This window comes from Netta rufina (assembly GCF_964035555.1).
Source record: "Netta rufina genome assembly, chromosome: 2".
Lineage (NCBI taxonomy): Eukaryota > Metazoa > Chordata > Aves > Anseriformes > Anatidae > Netta > Netta rufina.
In genome coordinates, this window is record NC_140124.1 from 94288879 (window position 1) to 94311365 (window position 22487).

Here is a 22487-nt window from a genome sequence, read left to right on the forward strand (position 1 = left end):
CCATTCTATAATTTTAAGTTTCCCTGTGGCACTTAGTCTACCAGCTCTCTGAAGGAAAGAGATGCAGTAAGGCCACTAGTTACTGGGCCACAGATTAATTTGAAAATGTTGCTTTTCCGTTCATTGAACGCGCGGAGCAAGGAAAGAGAATTAAAAAAGTCCTCTTCCTTTTGAGGAGGAAGAGATTTACCTGATGTGTTACTGGAGCTTGAAAAAGCCTGAAGCCAGAAGAATTTATTCCGTTTGAAGCAGTATAGGTAGGGTAAAGAACTGTATAATCATTAGGCAGGGAAACATGTGTACTTGGTTGTTAATAATATAACCCCAATCCTTAATGTTACCCAGCAATTAACCATTTTATTAGCTTTTCTCTTCCAAAATCTGATGCAAGACCTTGAGATGTTACTCAGGAAAGATCTTAATAGTAAGAATTGCTCTGCCCTAGTAGCTGCACCATCTACTCTTGGTATATCTGGTATGATCAGCAGCTTGCAGGCTTCCACTAATGTTCAATGCCATTTGCTCATTGTGGTGCCTGAAGAAGCAGGATCTTCAAGTGCTAATCAGATACCAAGCTTGTGTAATAGTCCTTAAAGGATAGGGAGCAACCGTGCTTGTTGGGGTAGAAAATAAAACATCAGGTCGATGTTATCACATTTGACTTCTGCGTTATGCCAGAAACGTGTCATCATTATCAAATGTTATAAAGTAGTTTAGGTCATAGGAGTAGGTCCAAGCAATATTTTTCAAGGGGAAGTCAAAATCTCCTGGATGCGGTGCCAGGTGGTAGATTTCAAGCTTGAAGTTGCTTTTCAAAACACTTTTATTTGTGGCTTGCTATATACGAATGATGGTGAAAATGTTAGTGCAGGGGGATCTCTTCCATTACTACCCCCAAAACAGCCATGAAGCTCTGCAAGCAGTGGGCAGCATTTGCTTGTGTACAGCTGCAACTGCCAACTCAGGAGAGAAGTTCCTCCATAGGAGGTTTCTTTAAATGGGTACCACCAGTTTAGTCTAAATTGGAGCTCTGGCACCTGGAACTGGATGTTTGCAGACTTGGTAATCATGTAATCATATTTACATGAAAAGTGTCTTTCCAGTTTCTCTTTCAAGGCTAGTTATCTTCTGGTTATTAAGGATGGTTCGGTGGTAAGTTCAAGTATATATGTTTCTAAATTGTTATAGCCCCCTTCACACCACTCTTTTTACAATCTCTTTCTCCAGGGGATAAGCAAAACAAAAGAGGATCCCTTTTCCCCCTCATCCTTTTATTGCTTTCCACTAATGCGGCTATACTATTGGAAACAAGCAATTTTCTGATGTGCATAAACCTCTTGTCTACCCTACTGAGTATAATCTAAATCAGTTCTAAACACACATCCGTGCACTATAGTCATCTGAATTATTTACAAGCATGCTAAATACAAACAACTCTCATACTCTGCTATCCCCTTTAATGAAGTCCAAAATTTGGCAACTGTCCATGATAAATATAAAAATTTTAAGGAAGGTTTCAACCATAATTGCTGCAGAAGCCTGTGTTTTAGGGCACATTCAGAACATCTCTATAGAATATTGTACAATAAGCAAAGGCCATAAATTGTCTTTAATAAAGTTCTTCTCATGTTTAAAGGCATCTGTAGCTGATTTGCTCTGAATATCTTAAAATGTCATATAATAAAATGCTCATCACCATGCATCCTGAGTTCTTTGTAACCGGAAATGAACCTTGACCAAACTGCACTTGAACTGTCCAGTGAGCAGCTCCTTAATTAAAAGTAACATTATTTTTGTGACAGCTGAATTAAGAAGGTATAATGTCAGGGTATAAACTGGTTCCTGTCCTACTTTTAAAGGTGGGTGAGAATGTGAAAGTAAAATATTACGATCAAAGTTTGCAAGTTATTAGTTAAAGTTGGAGTGTCTGTTTTCCAGTGCATTTATTCAGCATATCATGCGTTTTAAGTGCTACCAGAGTAAATCAGTGCTGTGGTGAGATTGATTTTCTATAAAATAGTAAACAAAGAACAGCAGTGAAGGCTCCTTGAATATTTTTGGCAGAATTTCTCTCCACAATAGCAACTTTAATATGTGAACTTGATTATAGTACCTTAGTATGTTTTCCTTATAAACACTTGCTTATATGAAATTACTGTTGTCCCCTGTTTCTTCTCTTACATTTGTAGTTTTTTGAGTACACATCCCGTAATGAAATACGCTACAACACCCGACAGCCAGAAGCCTGTGCAGCAGTTGACACAGGGACTGACTATTTGACAATGAACTTGTGTAAAGAAAATACTCCTGACATTCCTGAAAACCAGAAGTTTGTTTTCAGAGAGGTAAGTGTGCCCATTTGGTTTTAGGTTTGTTTTCTGGGAGGAGGGAGTGGAAGAAAAAATGTTGATTTTTGGGGGGAGGGAATGGGATAAAAATGGTTGTTTGTTTTGTTGGTTTATTTGTTTTCTTTTTATTTTACTGCCTACAAATTATGCAGGCCACAAATACTCCTGTGTCTGGAGTGGGATTGTATTTAGATAGAATATTGTTCCTAGAGATTTATGGCTGTCTTGGCTTTTAGTATCTAAACTTAGAACAGGATAGCAGTAGAATGCAGATAAAGAATATCCCAGTCATAAAAGAGCAGAAAGACGAGGAAAGAAAGCACTCTTTAACCCCAGAGGAATCAAGAAAGTTGAGACATCTCTTTGTCCTGTTCTTTCAGTACTTCCCAGTGCTTTCAGTGGACTTCTCGGTTCTTCCTCACATCCTGCTTGTACTGCCTTTCCCTGAGAACCAAAGTGCTTCCGTACCCCTTCCCCAGCCAGTCTTGTGGATGGCCTAGTTTTGCTCTCCTTTCATTGACGTCTCTTACTTTCCAGTATTTTCACCACCCCTTCTGCAAACAATCTGTCTTGACCCTCCTCGTGAGCACAAGAAGTCCCCTCCGAGCTTCTCAGAGCGATGTGATGCAAGTTGTATAACTTGATGCCCCATCAAAACCTACCTTCTGTCTGTACCATGAATACATCTTACTGGCTGTGGGGACTCAGCAAATCTATACTTCTCTTCTTCCACCTTAATGCCAGTTCCCAAAGAGGAGAAATACTGCGAAGTACGGAGTATATTAATAAACATAACATGATATTAGAAAACCTCGTGTTTAGTAGGTTTTAATCTCCGCATAGTTCCTGAATTCCTCAGAGAAAATAAATTGCATGAAAAATGGTGGCCTTGGACAGCTTCTGGGGTGTTATTATTCGGCTAAGGGAAAAGGTCACATAATATATCAAAATGGTATATTTACATAATGTATCTACATAATGCATCTAAATTCTACAGGCTTCACAGCTGACAAGTTCATGCCCAGATAATACCCCCGGTGATGGGTGGCAGAGTAAATTCTAAAGAAAAATGTGAAAACTACTGTCTGTCCACTGAATCTAGTCTATGCTGAAGCTCACAGTGATACTACTGAGTAAAACAAAATATTTAAAAGGCTGGCTTGAGAAATGATTTTTCATTTTTAATGCTGACTTCATAAAGTTTTTCAAGGTCATATGTGTTAATCCCTGAGATGACATATTTTGAATGAACTTAGTCATGTCAGGGAATGACTAAGAAAACACAGTCTTGGAATACATCTGTTTCCACTGCACTCCTAGCCATTAACTTATAAAATAATTCCTTAAGTTTCAGATGCTAAATCCTCTTTCTTTCTCATGACCGCTTTCTTCTTGTGTGTGATTTGAATCTGCTGCTCCACGCTGATTCCTCTTCTTCTGTTACATTTGATCAAAATCACTGTTTCCCATGTTTCAAGGCAAGTAGAGGGCCAGGTATCAGTACTGCATTTCTCTTGCTCTGTGTAGAGAAGTGTCAGGCACTAGCAAAGCTGTCCTTACAAAAGTAGCAGAGACGGAGCATCATCAAAGATTTGAACAGCCTTCCCAGCTGCCTGGGCAGAATTAAGTTCTTCCTGGCACCAAGTCAAAAGCAAGCGAGGCAGATATAGATTAGTCCACTCAAAAATTTGAGTTAATCACAGATGGAAACAGGAAAGTCATTCAGCAGCTAAGCCCGTGAGCAAACCCGTGAGCAAGCACGCAGCACTGGCTGTCAGAGGCTGTGGTGCAAAGCGCCATTTGTGCAACATTCCTGATGCCTGAACAGCAGACTTCCAAAGGAGTCAGGTTTACGCTCCTAAGCAGGCTGTTGGCATTTTTCTTTCAAAGCTGTCAGAGGCTTTGGGAATAGGTGTGAAGATGTCACCTGGGCCAAGAAAGGCCCTGGGAGCACGGCTGTTCTCCAAAGTTGGGTATGCCGCCTTCTTGTGCCTCTCTTAGTTGACAGTGCTCCCAGATTGGAGCAAGCTATAGGAACTGGAGATAAAAATGTTTTTGGAGAGCGCCTTAATAGGAGGGCCTGAGGGCTCAAATAATGTTCTTTGGGGAACCCGACTGTAGGGGCCAATCAGACCTTACACCTAGTGAGGCAGATGCGCTCCTCTCAAGCAAAGCAAGCTGACTGCACAGAGATTAGCAGGCAAGAGGTACGCTTAGAAATTTTTGCCTTTTCCACCAGAAATATATCCTCTAAAGAAAGGACAATTTTCTTTTTGCCAAAAATATATCCAGCATATACAATTAACTGACATTTGAATTTTACTTGCAAAGTGTGCAGTAAGTCGGTGAATTTAGGTAACGCATGTATTTGGCTTTGGTTTTCTCTGCCCATATTCTCATGCAGTAACAAAAGGGAATGAAAGGGAGCTGAGCGAGCTTATCCTTTACAAACTTAAATGTCAAGACACGAATTAAGTTTAGAAGTGGGGCCTTTTGATAAAGTTTTAGAGATTCTCAAGTTAGGCATTTTGGATTCACTGCATAGCTCATGAGAAGGTATATGTGATATTTATTATGAGTGCTTTCTGTTACTTTTCAAATACAATGGTGTATTTGTGATTTTTAAGACCCAAAAAGCAAAAATTATTTCTCTCTTTTGCAGGATGGTACTTTGTTTCATGTACAAACCCAGAAGTGCTTACAAGCAGAGTCGAACTCTTACAATGGTAATCCAGCACCAGTATTACGACCGTGTACCGATTCAGAATACCAAAAATGGTTCTTCAAAGAAAGAAGTTGATCCAGATGTCATCTAGTATATAGCTGAATATGAAAATGTTCTCTTCCTAGTCAGCAGATAGTCAGCCTTTTGAAAATTACATAAGTGATATATTTTTGTATGAAAAGAACTGTAATTAGTTTACAAGCATTGAATTTTGTTTTCTGGAGCATTAAAAGGCACTAAGCATCGAGAGCTACGTGAAGTAAGTACTGTGGCTGTATCATGCCACAGAATCTGCTCCTCTTCGGTTCCCTGTATTTGGCAGCTACATAACTGTTTTTGAAGTGTCTTAGATCCTTTTTCACAAGTGACAATATATTTTTTAATCTACTGTGTGAAAGGCAGTCAAAATAATTGCACTAATGTTATCTGCCAGTAACTAAAATGTTTATTTTTCTACTAAAGCATTCTGCAGTTGTGCCTTTTAACAGATGCTGGTTAATAATTCTCCTTGTCTTTTTAATACCAAGAGGGTAAATGTAGGCCAGATTCTGACCCTGAGTGGCTATAACAGACCCCTCACTGAAGACTGTGGGTTTGCACATGAAGGCTGAGAAGGTCTGCATGTTTTTGCACAAATAACAATCTAGAAGCATACAGATTGCACATGCTTGACAATACTATACGTTAAATGTTGAGACAATTTCAATTCCTCATGGCACTTGATTAGATTCTGATCATGCTTAAGTCTGATTTTGGAGGAAAATAGGGATTTTCTCATCCTTATTAATTAAGGCAACAACATTTAAAGGTGATGCTCTGTTTAGATATAAATGGAACTAGCTGTGCAGCTAGACTGCACAACTTACTTTAACATCATGTGGATTTTCAACCTGTAAGATCAGACCTAGCAATAATTCTTTTGATGTAAGGGGTTTGTTTCAAACTTAAAATTACAGAAAAAAAAATCTAAGAAATTAATATTTTAATTAATTTGTAATTGTTTAAATGGCTTTTTAAAATGAGTGGGTAAATAAAAAAAAATGCTTTACAACTAATTGATAGGATATGCAGCTGCTATTAATTCAAAAAAAAAAAAGAAGTCTTTAGATATAACTTGCATTTTGTCTGGGAACTCCTTTTCTGATAACTTGTTTATGGTAACGCGTACAGTCCTATTGAAAACACAGGGTTTAATTTGCACCAGTACAAGATGTTTTCAGCTGTGGTGTTGTAGGGTCTGCTTTACCCATTCAGACAAGGAGTAAGTATATCTATATATTTGGTCATTGACCATTATCATTAAAATGTTGATTAAAAGAGTTTCAGCTCATGAGGAAGGTGTCCTTATGTCAGCTGGAGGTATATTTTATGCATAGAAACATGAAGATTACAACCTTTTTTCCCCCAGAAGTCTTGGCATCTGTTCTGGTTAGTTTTAGATTTCCTCCATTATTTGTCTTTGTTCCTGTTTTCTATATGAAATGTACAGACCTTTCTTTGAATTTTCATAAGCTCATGTCATTTTGGCATATCTATTTATATGATTAGGGTGTGGGGGGAGGGTTTCTGCCTGTAGAGGATGCCTATGGAGGTTCTTCCAAGATCTGTCTAAAACCCTGTATATGGAATGTTTTTTTTGAAGACCTTCAAAGATCTGTCTCTGTGGGTTGGACTGATGAAATTGATGTTAGAACTAATAAAATATTTTGTGACTCGGTAGAGTGGCAACTGTCTTTATAACTGTTTTTTTTTTTTTTTTCATATGGTCAGTGGTTTTCTTTTAACCCTCTCTCTGATCTCTTAGGCTCTGATCCCTGCAGCACTTGGTAGAAGACAGCTTTATTTTATGCTCTCTCAAGTTCCCATTACTGAACTCATTAATGCTTTTGTTCACCTGCTAGCAGCAACTGTGTTCAGTTTGTGGAGCCACAAATCAAAGCTGGGTGTCTGCATGAGAGAGCTGTTAGAACTCCTCCAACACAGCAAGGTTTTTCTGTTCATTTCTGTTTTGCCTTCGTGACTGTTGATTGCATTACATTAATAAGTTAATGAAAGCCCAGCAATTACACTTGTAGACAAAACTCTCATTGACCTTTAAGGTCAATGAGGTTTTCTTAGTTTTGAGACTTCCAGATTTTATCAGCAGGCGTTCGTATGCAAATGAAATCTAGTAATTGGAAATTGTTTTCTGTACATCTTGCTACTCTGCATTTTTTTGTAGGGAAGTACTGATGTTCTGGGCTTCCAGTTGTATGCAACTGAGCTGTTTTCTCCTGCACCAGCAAACCTGCTAGCCTGGGTTAAATATTTGCTAGAAAAACATGCTTATGTTTAGTTCAGAAGCAGTCACTGAATGTAGTAACATCACCAGCTTGCTCCATGTATGTTGTTGGCCCTTTAGTCCACCTACTTCATGCTACTTTTCATGCTACTTTTCTCCTTGCTACTTTCCTTCTTGTCAACTCAAAGGAATTGTATTAATGTCTGGCTTCAGGTTTGGATGATGAAGGAATTGATCGAGTGTCTGATTCACAATGCACGTTTTCAAACTTCCTCCTGCAGGAGGTTGAGGCCATCTGCTGAGGAACACACTGTAGACTTGGGGCTTCTCAGTAAAGAAGGCGCTGGATGCCTCAGAGAACCAGAAAAATTGGAGGACTTAGTCACAAATTCGCACTCCATCTGGTTCTGGCCTCCTATGGCTCTTTTTGAAAAAGAGAGATGAGGAGTTTCCACTTTATCTAAAACATCAGACAGTAGTTCCCCCATTTCTTAGTACTCATCTTTTATGTTTAAAGACACGCTTTTTTTCCTCTTTGCCACTAACATTGTGAAGCACCCATTAAAGCAAAACATGCAATTCAAGCTTATTGATAAACTTATATTAAAATAATGGGATACTGGCACTGCAAGCAAGGAAAGCTCAAGGGTTTTTCTTTCATTTTGTACTATCAAGTTGTTAAAAAAAAAAAAAAAAAAAATTAATACAAAATAAAGATGAGCCAAGTTACGCCAAGAATGTATCATCCCAGCACACAGTTTCTGTATACAATTTGAAGATTGATACATAGAAATCTGTCTTCCAAATGGATTTTAATTCCTTCTTCATTGTCTAGCGGTAAATACAACCTCTCTGATGGCTACTGCCATTTTTTGGATATAAGGGATCAGCTTGATGTTGTGTTCTCCCAAGTTTCTTCCCTTCTTTTTTTTTTTTCCTGGTGTTCCCTGGACATTCCTAGAGATGGGTCATATTTGGCACAGCGGAGGCACAAAAGATTAAACCAGAAGTATTTCAGAAAACCGAACTGTGCGAAATACTATCCCAATATTCTGTTCTAGATGCACCTTGTGAGAGGAATATAAATATGCAAAGATTTTTTTAACTCTTAAAACAAAATACCTGGTGATACTAAATGCACTCTGCTACCCAATTCTTTATTATACGTTTTTGAACTCTTCAGGTAAGTATTTTTGCTGGTGTTTTGTTTGTTTGTTTTGAATTATATATGTTTTTCTTTTATTCTTCTATAGTTCTTTCATTTAAGCATTGTGGGTCTTTGACATGGCCAAGACCTTACTGGATTTTTTCCTTCAAGAAAAGACAGGACATAAACCTTCTTTCTAAGAAATAAAATAAACCACTAAAACCTCTGTATGCACAGTATTGGCTGAACCTTTATGATGGAGGATTGTTGCAGCTTGCACAATCACTCTGCAACAGCAGTTGTCATTGTATGCACATAGGTCAACATGGATTGGAAGCAGTATTTCTTGCTAGCTCTGCTGAAACAAAGACTTAAAACTGTGTTCAATTTTTTGCTATATTTATAGGAAGTGATAAGATCTATTTGATGGAGAAATTCCTGTTGGTAACACTGATGGAACTGTGCTCCTGTTTCCTACGTCTGGAAACACCGGCAGATACACAGCGATACTGCTGGTAATTCAAAATCTGATGTTGTAATTTCATTTGGCTGTCTTGGCAGATTAATTTGAAGTTGAGCTTTGTTCTGATACCTTGACAGAATGACAGCAATCAAGATGTCTAGAGAGACGGTAGGGTTAGGATCGCACAGCTGTCTGTGTACAGTTAAAACCGTAGGATTTTTTGGCAGTATGTGAGAACACTATAGAAGCTCACGAGGAAGGCAAACTCATGACTGTGCTAGCAAGTTAGCAGATGTAGGTGGAGAAGTCCTTGGGAGGGAGAAGAGATCGACAGCGGAGCTCCCGTGGTTCTGCCAGGTTGCTAGTGCTTGGCTCCAACCACTGGAGTTTGAATTAAAGCATTGCAGTGTTCTTCCACTTCCCATTTACATAGGAAAACAATTGTGTATGTCCATGTGGTACTAAAATTGCTATGCCTAGATCGACAGTTTTCAGGCTATTTTTTTCAATCCATTACTCACTGACATTTATATAAAGAGGCAAAGCCTGGTTACACCAATCCTCGTCAGCGCTGGCAGGACTGACGTAGCTGTAGACGACAGACTTTTAAAGGCTTCCAGGATTTCCAAAGGGGGCTGGAGACTAAACCAGGTTGGGACCTTCTCTGTGTTTTTTTCCTAACTCCACAAGCAAGAGGAAAGAAGATACAAGACACAGGGAGTGAGTCAGTGGTCTGATGGGTGGTGTGACACATTGCGTGCAGTGTTGGGCCGTCTCCTGGCATGGGAGAGGACTTGCAGCAGAGGCAGTTTCTTGGTGGCAAGGGAAAAGCAGTCTTCTGGATTTCTTGGGCTTATGCATCCTCAGAAGGGATTTAACTTACAGCTGAAAAGAAAGTGATCGAGGGAGTAATAGCAGTGCAGATATTTGGGCCTGAAATGCGTGAATTGGGTGCTGTGTAATGAGCAGATTCAGGGAATACATAAGAACAAAAACCGTTAACTCTGTATACTCTGTGAGAAGTCTTGATAATAACTAGAAAAAAAGTGGAAATTATCTTTAGCATGAAGGTATTTGAAAGAACTGTTGTTTACTGGCATGTAGTTGAAGGGTTCACATGACCAAAATGCTGTAGTGACTGGGTAACATGCCAAAGAAGAAAATTACATTTGTTTTTTATGCAAAGAGAGATGGGTTTACAGTTCTTACAACCTGGTATTTTAGCCAAAAAGGAATAAGCAGATACAGAGGGTGTCTGGTATAGACCACCAAATAAAAATAGAAAGCATTTTTGCATTGCATATAAACAACTTGTGCTGCTTTAGAGGATTCCATCCTAGGGGATGCACTTCACTGATTTTATTGTAGCAAAACATTCTGGGGATGTCTAGGGGAAAAAAAATAGATAGCTGGGCAGGAGGATGTGTCTGACATAATTTTTAAAAATAGGTTTGGTGCAATTCTCCTTTAGGCCTTTTAGTTAAAATGAGGTACTACCTGCTTGTCTGTTATGTATAAGCAAAGGATAGTATGAAAGGACAAAATTCTGAGTGCTGATAGCAGGAAAGAAGAGGATTTACTAAAATATAATTCTATATATCTAGCATATTTAAACTTATATGTGTATTATATGAAAAATGTTGATGGGATTGCAAATGCAGTCTCTGAAAGTGTCAAAAATGAAGTTCTTTGTTAAGCTAAACATAGCTTCAGTGCATCTACGTTACAGTATTGTCTGTAATTACATGATCATAAACTATTTCTTGCATTGTTTCCTTTAAAAAAAAATACAAAAAATGTCTTTTCAATTCCTCGCTGAGTATACAGGCAGGATTTGAAGAGGCTTATTTTGCTTAATCCTCATTGTTCAATGTATGACTTTATTTACTTCCCTATATTAAGTCCCCTGCCTGAAAAATAAAGGTTATTTTCTCAGCTTTTTTTCAACATGAAACTTGAATGTTGCAGTGTCTTAGTGCTTCCTAAACATTTATTACTCTATCTTCACACCATGAAGCACGAGTATCCCTGTTTTACTGTTGTCAAGGAAGACAACAACAAACACATCAATGTCAGAAGTACCACCTTATTTGATGCTCTAACTTGATGCTTCTCTTTGGTTGATATAAATGACACCCAGCAATACCCAGACTTCTGCAGTTCAGGTGCAGGAGCTGGGACTCGTTTGACCACAGGTGGTGGTGTACGAAACAGAAATGTGCATGCAGGTGAAGGTCACCCCAGGGTGGGGTAGAATCTCCTGACGAGTATCCAGAAAAGGGAAAGGCATCATCAGATAGTGCCCCCAAAAGGGCTGCCTTGAGTTTCCCAGTAAACAGGGGTAAGTTTTGGCTTCCTAGGCCTGCTTTTGGAGCTGGTTTCGTGCTCCGTGGTAAGCATTAACACAGCAAGGCAGCACCTCCCAGGTGTGTTTCTTTGACCTGCATCCCCAGCATCTGGATTCCCCGTGCCTGCATGGGCACCACCAGTGGCTGGGCTCGGGCTTCCATGCTCTGCGCTGTTTGTGGCCTGTGGCTGGAGAGAAGCTAGGAGATGCATCTGATTCCCAAAATAACAAAGGGTTGCTGCTGTATCAGTAACCAAGACAGACGTCGAGCAGCTGCTGCTAATATCCGAGGTATTAATTCTGTTGCACCATATAGCTTGGACTCGAGCTCTCTTACAAAAAGGCTGAGTTCCCTATAACTAGGAGATTGATTTTGAAATAAAACTCAGAAAGCTGATAGCGTTCCAGAGACAGTGCGAGCGCGCGTGTTAACAGAGTGCCAATATTGCAGAATGATAACCAAAGTGATCCAAGTAGCTGTAGCCCTCGTGGCCAAGAACTGGAGAAAATCACAGAATGATACGGGATACAAGCAGTGAGGAATGGTTTTACGTGAAATGGGTTTTGATGAACAAACTCGGAACCTACTGCGGATACGGCTGAGAATGGCAAAATGTTGTTTAGCATATGAAATTCTGATTAAAAATAAAATTATGCAAAATCAATATGGCCTCTGCTCCTGTTGGGATCCTAGGAAGAGCTGTTGGTGTTGTGATAACCAGTTTTCTGGAAGGAGGCAGCTTACTGTAAGTTTGCAGGTGACAAATTGGGGGCAGGCCACATGTACAAATAACGAGCGCACATTTGGTTTTATCGCAAGGCCGGGTCAGCCACAGGGGAGCAAAAGAGTAGCGCATGCTTTTTGGCAGAAGTGATTCAAAACTGGGCTGTGGATTTCTCCACAGGGAGGCAGCCCCTGCGGACAGCTTGGCTCTCCTGTCTCTGGGGGCTGCTTCCCACAGGACTGAGGCTGCTACGGATGGCCTAGGGCAGGCAGCTGTTCCTACCTGGAGCAGAAAAGGCAGAGGTGCCTTGGAAATGCCTCCAAGGGCAATTCCTGAGGTGAAATTCAGTACAAAAGTGAGGTGCAGTTATTAAGCTTAGGTTATGGGTGTGAGGGACGATCAGTGATGCTATGTCTGCTTAATTTGATACAGGCACCATGAGAGCAGGTGCTTGGAACCTGGAATAAGGTTATTAACAAATCTGATGTGCGTGTTAATGACTGAAATAATATTATCGGCAGTGGTGGCAGACCTTTTAGTACCAATGCCCTTCAGTGACTGCCATTGGGCAGCATCCTGAGGGAAAGGCCACAAGGCTGGGCACGTTATGAGGTTACGAGCACAGGCTTTAGGCCCACGGTCTTCTCAGAAGTCTGCAAACCAGAGCAGGGCCACTGAGGGCTCTGGCAGGACACAGGCGGGGTGGACAGTGTAGGGGTGCCCTGCAGGTCTTGGTGACTTCATGGAGGGGCTCGTTGGGTGCAGGGGGCTCCTGACCCCCAGGCACGGCTGTGGCAGCCCTGTGTCCCCTCAGGAACCTCACGTTTCTTCTGTGCATTGCTGGCAGCCGCAAGCTGCAGGTGCAGGAAAAACAGACATGGACAGAGCCAGGCTCTGGGAAACGGTGAATTCTGCGGAGAGAAGAAAAACAGTAACATAAAAATATAATAATAATTAAAAAAAAAAAAAAAATCCGGGATTTTTTTTTTCAAAACGCCCAACTCCCCAGCGTGCTGCAGAGTTGCCATGGCCCAGGCTCTGTGTGTGTGTGTGTGTGTGCGTGTGCCAGTGGAGGTGCCAAGCCGGAGTGGGAGCGCGTTTGCGCGCCGGGGGGGCTGCGGCGGGGGGGAAACCGGGGCGGCCCCGGGGTCTGTGCCTTCACCCCGCACCCCCACGGGTGGGCAGCGGCCGCCGAGCCCCCTCCCCGCTCCCACTTGCGACCGAGGCCAGGTCCCCCCCCGGGGCGGCTGTGCTCTGCCCCCGCACCCCGTTTTCCCCGGGTTTGGGGCGGGGGGGTCCGGCCCCGCATCCCGTCCCTCTGCCCCCCGGGAATGCGGCACTAACCCCCCCCCGCCCCGGCTCGGCACCGCTCCCCTCCCTCCTCCTCCTCTGGCGTTTTGGGGGGGGGCTTTTTCCCCTTCGGTGTTTTCTGCCGGAGCATCCTCATCCTATTTTTTTTTTCTCCTTGGGGGGGAGGGAGGTGTGCAGCGAGGGCCCCCCCCTGCGCCTGAGAGGTGCCGTTCCTCCTCCCGGAGCGGAGAAGAAGGCTTTTTTTTTTGGAGGGGGGGGAAGGATGAGGAAGAGCAGCCGGGAGGCAGAGGCAGGTCCCGCTCCCCTGCTGCTGCCGCCGGGGAGAGGAGGAAGAGGGCGGTGGGGAGTGCGTGTGAGCGTGTGTTTGGGGGGGTTATTTATTTATTTCTCGCTCCTGGTGGTTGCAGCTGGCAGACCTGGGAAGGAGTAGGCGCCATTGCCAGAAGGATTATTGCCAGGGGAAAGGGGGGGGGGGGTGGGGGGTGAAGAGAGGAGACCCCGAGGCTCCCGGGGAAGCAGAGAGGCGTTTCTTTTCCTCCCGCCTCGGCTCCTGCCGCCGGGGGATGCGCCCGGGCTGAGAGGGGCTCGGCTCCCTCCCGACGCTCAGCCCTCCTCCTCATCCTCCTCCTCCTCCTTCTCCTCCTCCTCCTCCTCCCCCCCATCCAGCAGCATGCATCCCTCTCCGCGGAGACCGGCCGCTGCCACCTCCAACCCTGCCATGCTCCTGCTGCTCCTGTGCCTGGGCTGGGCTCCGCCGGGCTGGGGCTGGCCGCGGGGCAGCTCCCGGGGGGCTGCCGGGCTGCCCCCCAACGCCACCACGCCGATCTCCATCATGGGCTTGATGCCCCTCAGCCAGTCCGAGGAGGACCAGAAGAGCAAGATCGGCCGGGGGGTGCTGCCCGCCGTGCAGCTCGCCATGGATCAGATCCGCAACGAGTCCCTGCTCAACCCCTATTTCTTGGACCTGCGCCTCTACGACACGGAGGTAGGGACCGACGCCCAGGGCCGGGGCGCTGCGGGCGCAAGGGCAGCGCGGACACGGGGGGGCCGGGGCTGGGGGGAGAGGGATGGCCGGCCGGCCGGCGGGCCCTATCCTGAGAGACTCCCCTGACACCCCCCCGAGGTGCCCGGACACCCGCCTGCCAGCCCCCCCAGCAACAGATGCACGCCGGCCGCTTCCCTTGCCGGGTTTATTTTTTTAGGGGGGAAAACCGGGCTGGAGTCGTCCCTGCAGCCCGGGCTGGAAGCAGGGCTCCTAAGGTGGGGGGGATCCCCAATGCTCCGGGAGCCCCCCGGGGCCGGGTGGAGGAGCTCGGAGGAAAGAGTTAAATCTGCGGTGCCTCTGCCCGGCCCCGGAGCGCTGCCCCCGGCCCGGCCCGGCCCGGCTCGGCTCGACCCCGAGCTTTCTCCCTTCCCTTTCCCCGAGGATGCTCGGCGAAGTTGGGTCCCGGCGGCAGCCCCCCCCCAGGAGCCAGCCGCGATGGGTTCGGGTCACAACTTCGGGAGCCGTGCGCTGGCTGAGAGAGGCTCGGGCCCCTCCTGAAGATGGCACTCGCCTCGCGTGGATCGCCGCAGCTCCTTTTCCAGCACAACCCCCGGCAGAGCGAGGGGATGCTGAAAAAAAAAGGAAAGAAAAAAACCCTAAACCCTCCCGGGTGACATTTAAGGCAGCCCCCGTCTCTTCTCCTCTCCGGCTCTGGGAAGCCGAGGGGAGCGCGGCTCTATCGGGATGCGCTGCGCCGTGGCAGGGTCCCCGTCCCCCAAAACCTCAGGCAAATCGCTCGTTTTGGGGTGGCAGCGCTTGGTTTGTCGGGGTACAGCTTCAGGTACCTTGGGGCAGAGAGAGGCGCGGAGGGCAGCATCGCTGGAGATGTCGTTCAGGAGGAAGCGTGGTGCCACCGTGTTTCGTTGTGCCCAACGGGAATACAGGCAGGATCAGCCCCGAGGAGTCGTTTGTGTCCTTAAAAAATGAATCCCGGGGAACTCTGCAATCATAATGAAAAGAATTATGGGGGATTTTCTGAATGACATTACCTGTTTCATAAAGTGAGGCACTGGCTGGGGAAAAAAAAAAAAATCACAGTTCTCCTAATCCTGTTTTCATTACATTATTCTATTTAGCTCCATCCCTTGGATGGAATTGTTACAGAAATAACACATGCAGGGGAAGCAGATTCTTCCTCAGCAACATCTTCCCTCTTCATCCAGAAACGCTGTAATCAATAAGGTGCCGCGCTTTATTGCAGTCCAAACATTTTGAAGTTGTTAATACAGATTTGGGGTTCTGAAGAAGCTACTTGGCACTAAAATATTCAGAAAAAGAAAGCATGCCCTATTTGTTCTGGAATGAGTATCAGTTTCTTAAAAAACTGCATTTTTTTTTTTTTACTGTTTTGTACTCTAGGGACATAAAGAATCAGGATCATGTTGCCAGCTCGCTGGGTAGCCTTGAATGCTTTTAAAGCAATTAATAAATGGATGGTTATGGAATGCTAAGTCGGGTGAACATATATATTTGGAGAGCAGTTGGATCATTATTGCATGCTTAACAGTGACAAGTAAATAACTTAGCGTTCCTAAGGAGCGCTAGATTGACTGCACCAAAACAGAGCAGGCTAATGGCTGGAATAGCCATTAAATATGTAGTGGGAGTGCAAACTTTTTCACTCCGTTCAGACATTATCTTATTTCTTCTGGGCACTTACGGGAAGCAGAAGGGTAGATCGCTCCTTGCGCCCGCTTGGTGCTCAGCCTCTTTCCTGAGGTTGCCAATAAATAGATCCGCCTGATGGGCCTGGATCCTTGTCCTTACATAATCACAGACCGGGGAGACGTTCTCCCTTTCAGGACTTTGCAGATGCTCGTGACATTGTCAGCTCTTGAAAACAGAGTGTGAAACCTTGAACACCCGGGGTTTTTGAACGGCTCGAGAAAATAATTGTAATATGTCTGTAGTGCTTCGGAAATGTATGGCAGTGATTCAGAAACTCCCTCAGAGAGTTCCAAAATCACCCACTGCTACGAACTGATGTTTGTGTGGCAGATTTGCATAATACTTTAATAAAAAGGGCATGAAAAATAATTGTAGAAATACTATGAAAATGAATAAATTGGATACTTTTTATTATTATTTATGTAGTTTTCTGGCAAAGTTGAAGTGAACGTTGTTTGCTTGATATCTCTGACTTGTGCAATAGAGCATAAGAATGCCCTTGCTTTCTGACCAACCATCTGAAGAATTGCAGTGGGCTTTCTAAGTTGGGCTGTTTTTTTCTCAGTACATGAACTCGCTGCCCTTTGAGCACACAAGCAGCAGCCTTGGTGTTTATCAACACGTTTAAGCTGAATTAAGCATATAGTTCCTTACAGTCCTTTACATACCTCTCAACCAACTGTGATTCTATGAATTGTACCTTTGACACAAAATCTAACCACGGGTCACAGAAAGTGCATGCATATGCAGAGGCTGCTGGCTTGAGTGCTGTTGTTGATGGTTAAATGTGTTTGGAGTGTGACCCTGATTCATGTCAGTGAACCCCCTTTTGCTAGCCCATGGGCGCATCTTTATTTGTTTGGACCTTCCTGCCTAGGTTCGGTGAATAAAATACAGCTCGGGTATAGGTGTTTGCAAAGGCCGGTCTAGGTTAGTGACTTGAGGTAGTCCCGGAGTTCATTTCAATGAGAACAGGAGCAAACTTGAGATGAGACTCTTGGACACAGTGCCATAATTAGGTTATTTTAGAAACAAGAGTGATCATCGGTAAGGAGTCTTATCCAAAGCCCATTGAAAGTAAAGGCAATAATTCACTGATCCCAATGGCCTTTGGACCAGGTCCTAGAAATAAAGGGCACTTGGTAGTTTATGATGTTGGATCAATAACTGTGATATTTCTTCTTTTTCCTGTCCCTGTGATCGTAACATCAGTTTGCTGAAAATGCAAATAAATCCATTGTAGAGCAGTGAAATAAGCTCTATACATGCTTGATGCAGTTCTCAACTTCATGTAAATCAGGAAAGATGATAATTACTTAAGCATCCTGGCACACATCTGTTGGAGGAAAAAAAGCACAATAACCCTAAAATAAGGAGCTAAGCAGTCTAATAGAGAACGTTATGAATTTCAACAGTATTTAATTTGCATCAGGCAAAAACTGACCATGCAGAAAGTAGAGGAAGAGGCATAGTGGAAGAAGACAAGGGCTTTAATGGAAGTTGGATATCTGCCCTTCCGCATCTGGACATCTTCCCTTGAATATGGAATATATTTCCTGACTTCTTTTAGGATTGATGCTGCAAATGTTGCACAGAGAGGCTGAATTTGTTTTGAATCTAAAGCTGTGAATGCAGGTTAGGAGTCTGTCGTTTGTTTGGGAAGATCAAAGGGAGTCTTGACTAGCTGAAAAAAAAAATCTTCCAGAACTAAGTGGGGTATATTATCACAAAGAGAGAAGAAAACTCATGTTATGGTGGTGAGATTATTTCATTTTCTCTAATAACTGCAAATAACTTGTAGTAATCCTGATGTAATCTCATCTTTATATAATAATAACACACTCTAATACCTTTAAAGAGCAAGCTGGCATAGAAGGGTGGGCTCGGAAACATACACAGGACTCCACAAAATCTTTTAAGGGAAATGTGAACTTCTTGACATTTAATACATATTTGCCTTCTTCTATTCTGTAATTAAATAGAAAGTGCCCTGCCTAATTTACCTGACAAGAAGTTACAATCTAGGTATGTTATAAATATGCTTTCTCTTTATTTTCCTCTTTTACTAAGAAAATCTCAGTGTTCTTCAGCAACCCCCCCCCCCCCCCCCCCTTTAGGTTTAAGAAAGTTGTATGTCTATACACCGGTCTGGGTTACTCCTACCAGCTAATCTACATTAAAAAAGGCCTTTGGCATTCAAATAAAGGCATTTTTTTTGCAGAAAGTCCAGTCATGACTGGTGATGGCAAGGTCTACTCATGTCTTGTTTCTGCAAACTAGAATCAGTAACTTATGAAGGACAGTGAACATATTCTAGAAACAAGAGAGATGGTTTGTGTCCGTGGTGCAAAATAAGGGATCCTCCCAGGAGCATGGAAGAGAGGGAGCTGGTTCAGGGGTTGGTCCTCAGAGGCTGGTCAGGGGTTGTCCTCAGAGGAGGACAAGCAGCTCCTGGCTGCCATCTGACCAGCTCTGCCCCAAGAGAATGGAGCACGAACAGGTCCCCCGAGAGAAATGGGCACGGTGTGCTGGCTAGGCTCTCCGTCTCAGGAGGCACAGGTTGGAGACAACTGCTGGATTTGTGCAGGGAAGCATGGTACATCAGAGTCAAGCCAGGACACTTGTTCCTGTATCATCAGATGAGCTTGTGCCTGCTTGAAATAGAGGGGTAATTTCTTACCTTTAAATATCACCAAGTACTTAATGCTTTCTGATATATGCAAAGAGTTTAGACATTAAGCTGACGACACACTTGTGTTGTCAAAGGCATTTGTATATTATAAAATGAATGTATATTATAAAACAGACAGCACCCCCTCTGACTTCCATGCAATATGGCTCCACTTGAGGCATATAACCTCTTTTTGCCTTTGAGTTTTATAAACTTGGAGGGAATCATCTAAAAGTTAAGCGTTTATGTTAATTCTATGCTGGCTTTTCCACTGATGCTAAGATGTGGGTGGGGAGAGGAGAGAAATCATGTATTCACGGCACCCACTCCTCTGGGTGTGGATCTCAGACCTGCAGAATGTATATCCTCTAAATATCTCTGCAAAAAGATTAAAGCCAATGTATCATTTTTTCTGGCATATGTCTTGCAATTTCATCTATAACTTATCCTATGCACACTGCAAAACACACTGTTATGGGATCTTTTGCTTCAAATGCCAAACACACTCTGTCAGCATGGAAAAATTATTTTTTAGTAAATCCAGGAAGGAGTTTCCTTTTACATTTGCAGAAAGAGGGGGAAGACCCTATCCTCTGAAATGGTTACCAGCTGAAGCAAATTACTCAGGTTTGTGGAAAAGATGGGGTGTAATATCTTGGCGATAACTGTGAAGAAAATATTTGTGGTAGGAAAAGGGAGAGGAAGGAGCTAGAAGACAGACATTTAATGATGGCATTCACATCAAAAGTTGTAGTGTAATATGTGCATTGTTTTAATTGAACACGTGCAACTATTTGAGAAGACAACAAATAGAATCACATGTCAAGGCATCTCCGATCAGGCATCAGATCAGCAGCTCACATTATTGATGTAAGCACAGTGATGTATGCATTTGTGTCTCGAGCCTTGTTCTTTGCTTTGAATTTAATTGTTTTATGGAAATTTTCATGGCATATAGCAGAACAGCAATACATTTGAGGAAACTGCAGAAGCTGCGAACCAACCAATTCTTTCATGACACTCAAGCGGAGGCCATTGCCACCACAGAAAGAAAGAATTTTTCTTAGGAAGGTTTGAGCCATTACATACAGAATTCTGGCTCAGGTGACAAATGGTGGAAGAGAGGAAAACAACTGTGATCCATTGTGGCTCAGCTAACTTTTGGGAGCAGCTGGGGCAAGCAGAGAAGTACACTGAGGTCGGTCAGCACTGATGTGACTCAGTCCTGCAGAGATGTGTGTTGGTATCTCGCAGCCCCATACATTGCCAGAGCTCCATTTCAAGCAGAGAAGGGTGCAGTACAGATACATCACTATTTTTTTTTTTTTTTAATTTGTTTTTGTGCTAGAGATCATGGAACTAAGCCTGAAGCCTTTGAGGAGCCAGTCACATTGTTGTCTGATTTGTGGGTCTACCCGAGCTAAAAATTATATTTTTAGTTCTTTCCTTGTCCCCCGGTTCTGGCATTTATATACCAGTAGCCTGACTCCTGAAGCAAGCTGGTTCAGCCACAATATCACTCTGACTTAAACAAAGTGCCCCTAAGAATAGCTGAAATATATCTCCAGTCATATGGTGTTTCCCCTTGCCATGCTGCTTATGCTTGAGGGATGACAGAGCCTTTTCTGCTAGCCAGGGGTGCCTCTCTTTGCAGAGGATTTTGCTATGGGTAACATCTGCTGGATTTGGGGGCTGTTTTATGCTGCCTGCTGCAAACACCAAACTCTGTTCTTTCAGATTTATTTTTTTTTCTTCTGTTGGAATAACCGTGTAATCTCATCGCCAAGTCAGTGATTGATGTCCAATTTCCATGTCGTTAGCTTTTCATTATCATAAGACTTCAGCTCTGACAATTTTATCCATAGCATTTTCCAAATAAGTATTCCCTAGTGTGAAAATGAAAGCTAACAGATTAAAGGTAAATATCCATCTGAAAATAAGTCACAAAGATCTTAGAATATAAGGGCTAATTTAGCAGGGCTGTCCAAATTGTTTTACTGAGACTCCTGAGACATGAAGGCCCAGATAATGGACTAATTGCTTGAAAGTGAGCAAAGTGAGGGATAGGATTAGAAAACTTAGGTTTCCTGCTATGGCCATGGTACTTCTCTTAAATAATTAACGTGTTCTAAGATCAGAGGACCATTAGGATTAGCCAGCAATTACAATATAGGCCATATATTTCACCTGGGGATCTCTGCCTGTTCCACTATAAGCTAGCATGAGCAAGCCCTCCAATCATGTCTTCAGGTTTCCCCAAATCCTCCCCACAAAACTCTTCTCTGTGATTTGCATGAAATCCCCTTAAAGGTGTGTTGCTATTTCCAGCTTACGCTCTGCTGATCATCTTCCTTTCTGTGGATGTGAAGACCATTTTGCCACTATTGCCACTCGAGGAGCTGATGATGTTATCTAGGTTATTTTCAGAAACTTTTTTTTTCCCTTTCTTTTGATTAAAGAATCACTAGCACATGTCTTTAAAAGAAGATATTTGTTCGATCTGTTTCCTTCAAGCAGCTATGCATTTTGATTTTGATACCCCTTATCTAAGACTGGCCTCAGTCTCTGCTGCAGCTTCAATGACCTCCAGAATTACACAAAGATACAGACACACAATAGGTGTCCAAGTAACCATTTCACATCCAAAACCTCCAGGGAAAAGTAGTAAGAGGCCCCTTTTGGGTTGTTAATTAACTTCCTTTCCACTGTTTACTGCTCCTGCTTTCCCGGGTAATTTAATGTTTTTCTAGCAAAGAACACATATCTTTCTTTACAATTGTTATTCAATATAAAGTGACAGCTTTTGACAGATTAACACTTAGTATGGTAAATAATATAGCCTGTAATGTTTTTTAAGAATTGTGATTTTCAGACAATCATTCCTGTGTATCTTAACAGCATCATATAGAAATACTTCAATATACATGTATAGTATAAAAACATTAAGCTCTGGGCTCTTTCATATCTCTTGTAAGTTCTATAAAAGCACCTTGAGTTTTGCTTTTCCCTCACCTCTGTGAATTTGGAGAGCTCAGAGTATCAATAATTTACTGGAGGTTGACTGAGGGAGAGCCCGCTTCTTCTTTTTTCTCTTCCACTTTCTCCCTTTCTAAAAATTGTAGGCAGGACTGAATTCCATGATGTTGGTGACAGTCTAGTCTGGAGGGATGTACTGGTGGCAGGAAGACTTTATGTGATATAGTAAAATAAATTAAATAGTAATAGCTACCGCTACATAAAGAAAGCAATATAAAGACATTTTACATTCCAGATCTTTAAACTTAGACAGGCTTCCCTCCTCTCATCATTTCTTCTTGTAGAGAATGCTGATGGTATCAGCTCCAGATCACTTTTTTTTTTTTTTTTTTCTTTTTTTTCTTTTTAAGTTTCAAGTTAGGTCCCTGAACTGAACTGAAGATTGGCTTTCCAAAAGCACAGAGTGATTTTCAGTTCCTGTCAACATCAGTGGGATGCTCAGCACTTTAACACGCCAGCCCACCTATGAAAATGCAATGTGCTTCTATGAGAAAGAGAGCTAGAATTGCCACATTTAATTAAGAATAAAGGCATTCATAGTTCCTGGCTTTAAACTTTCAGATTGCCTGGTGAAATAAAATGCTAGTTTTGTTCAGCCTTTGGGATACAGCTCCTTTCAGGATTGATGTCAATATTATTGGAGTTAAATATCTTTCAGGATTAGATTATTTCATCTCAAAGATTGTAGAGAAAATGTACAATGCAAGGTACAGGTATTTT

The 22487-nt window shown here is 42.9% G+C and overlaps 2 protein-coding genes across 2 annotated transcripts in view; both read left to right on the forward strand.

Moving 5' to 3' along the window:
* GALNT12 (polypeptide N-acetylgalactosaminyltransferase 12) overlaps positions 1–5502 on the forward strand; it is a gene marked incomplete at its 5' end in the record, with an annotated part of 45256 nt that extends 39754 nt beyond the window's left edge. Inside the window, 2 exons of the mRNA XM_084282955.1 lie at positions 2190–2345; positions 5011–5502. Coding sequence (XP_084139081.1) covers positions 2190–2345; positions 5011–5148 — 294 coding nt within the window. The 3' untranslated portion in view covers positions 5149–5502. The remainder of the gene's footprint in view (positions 1–2189; positions 2346–5010) is intronic.
* Positions 5503–14017: 8515 nt separating this feature from the next.
* The window catches only part of GABBR2 (gamma-aminobutyric acid type B receptor subunit 2), a gene marked incomplete at both ends in the record, with an annotated part of 491928 nt that continues 483458 nt past the window's right edge, over positions 14018–22487 (forward strand). The window contains one exon of the mRNA XM_084306998.1: positions 14018–14332. Coding sequence (XP_084163124.1) covers positions 14018–14332 — 315 coding nt within the window. The remainder of the gene's footprint in view (positions 14333–22487) is intronic.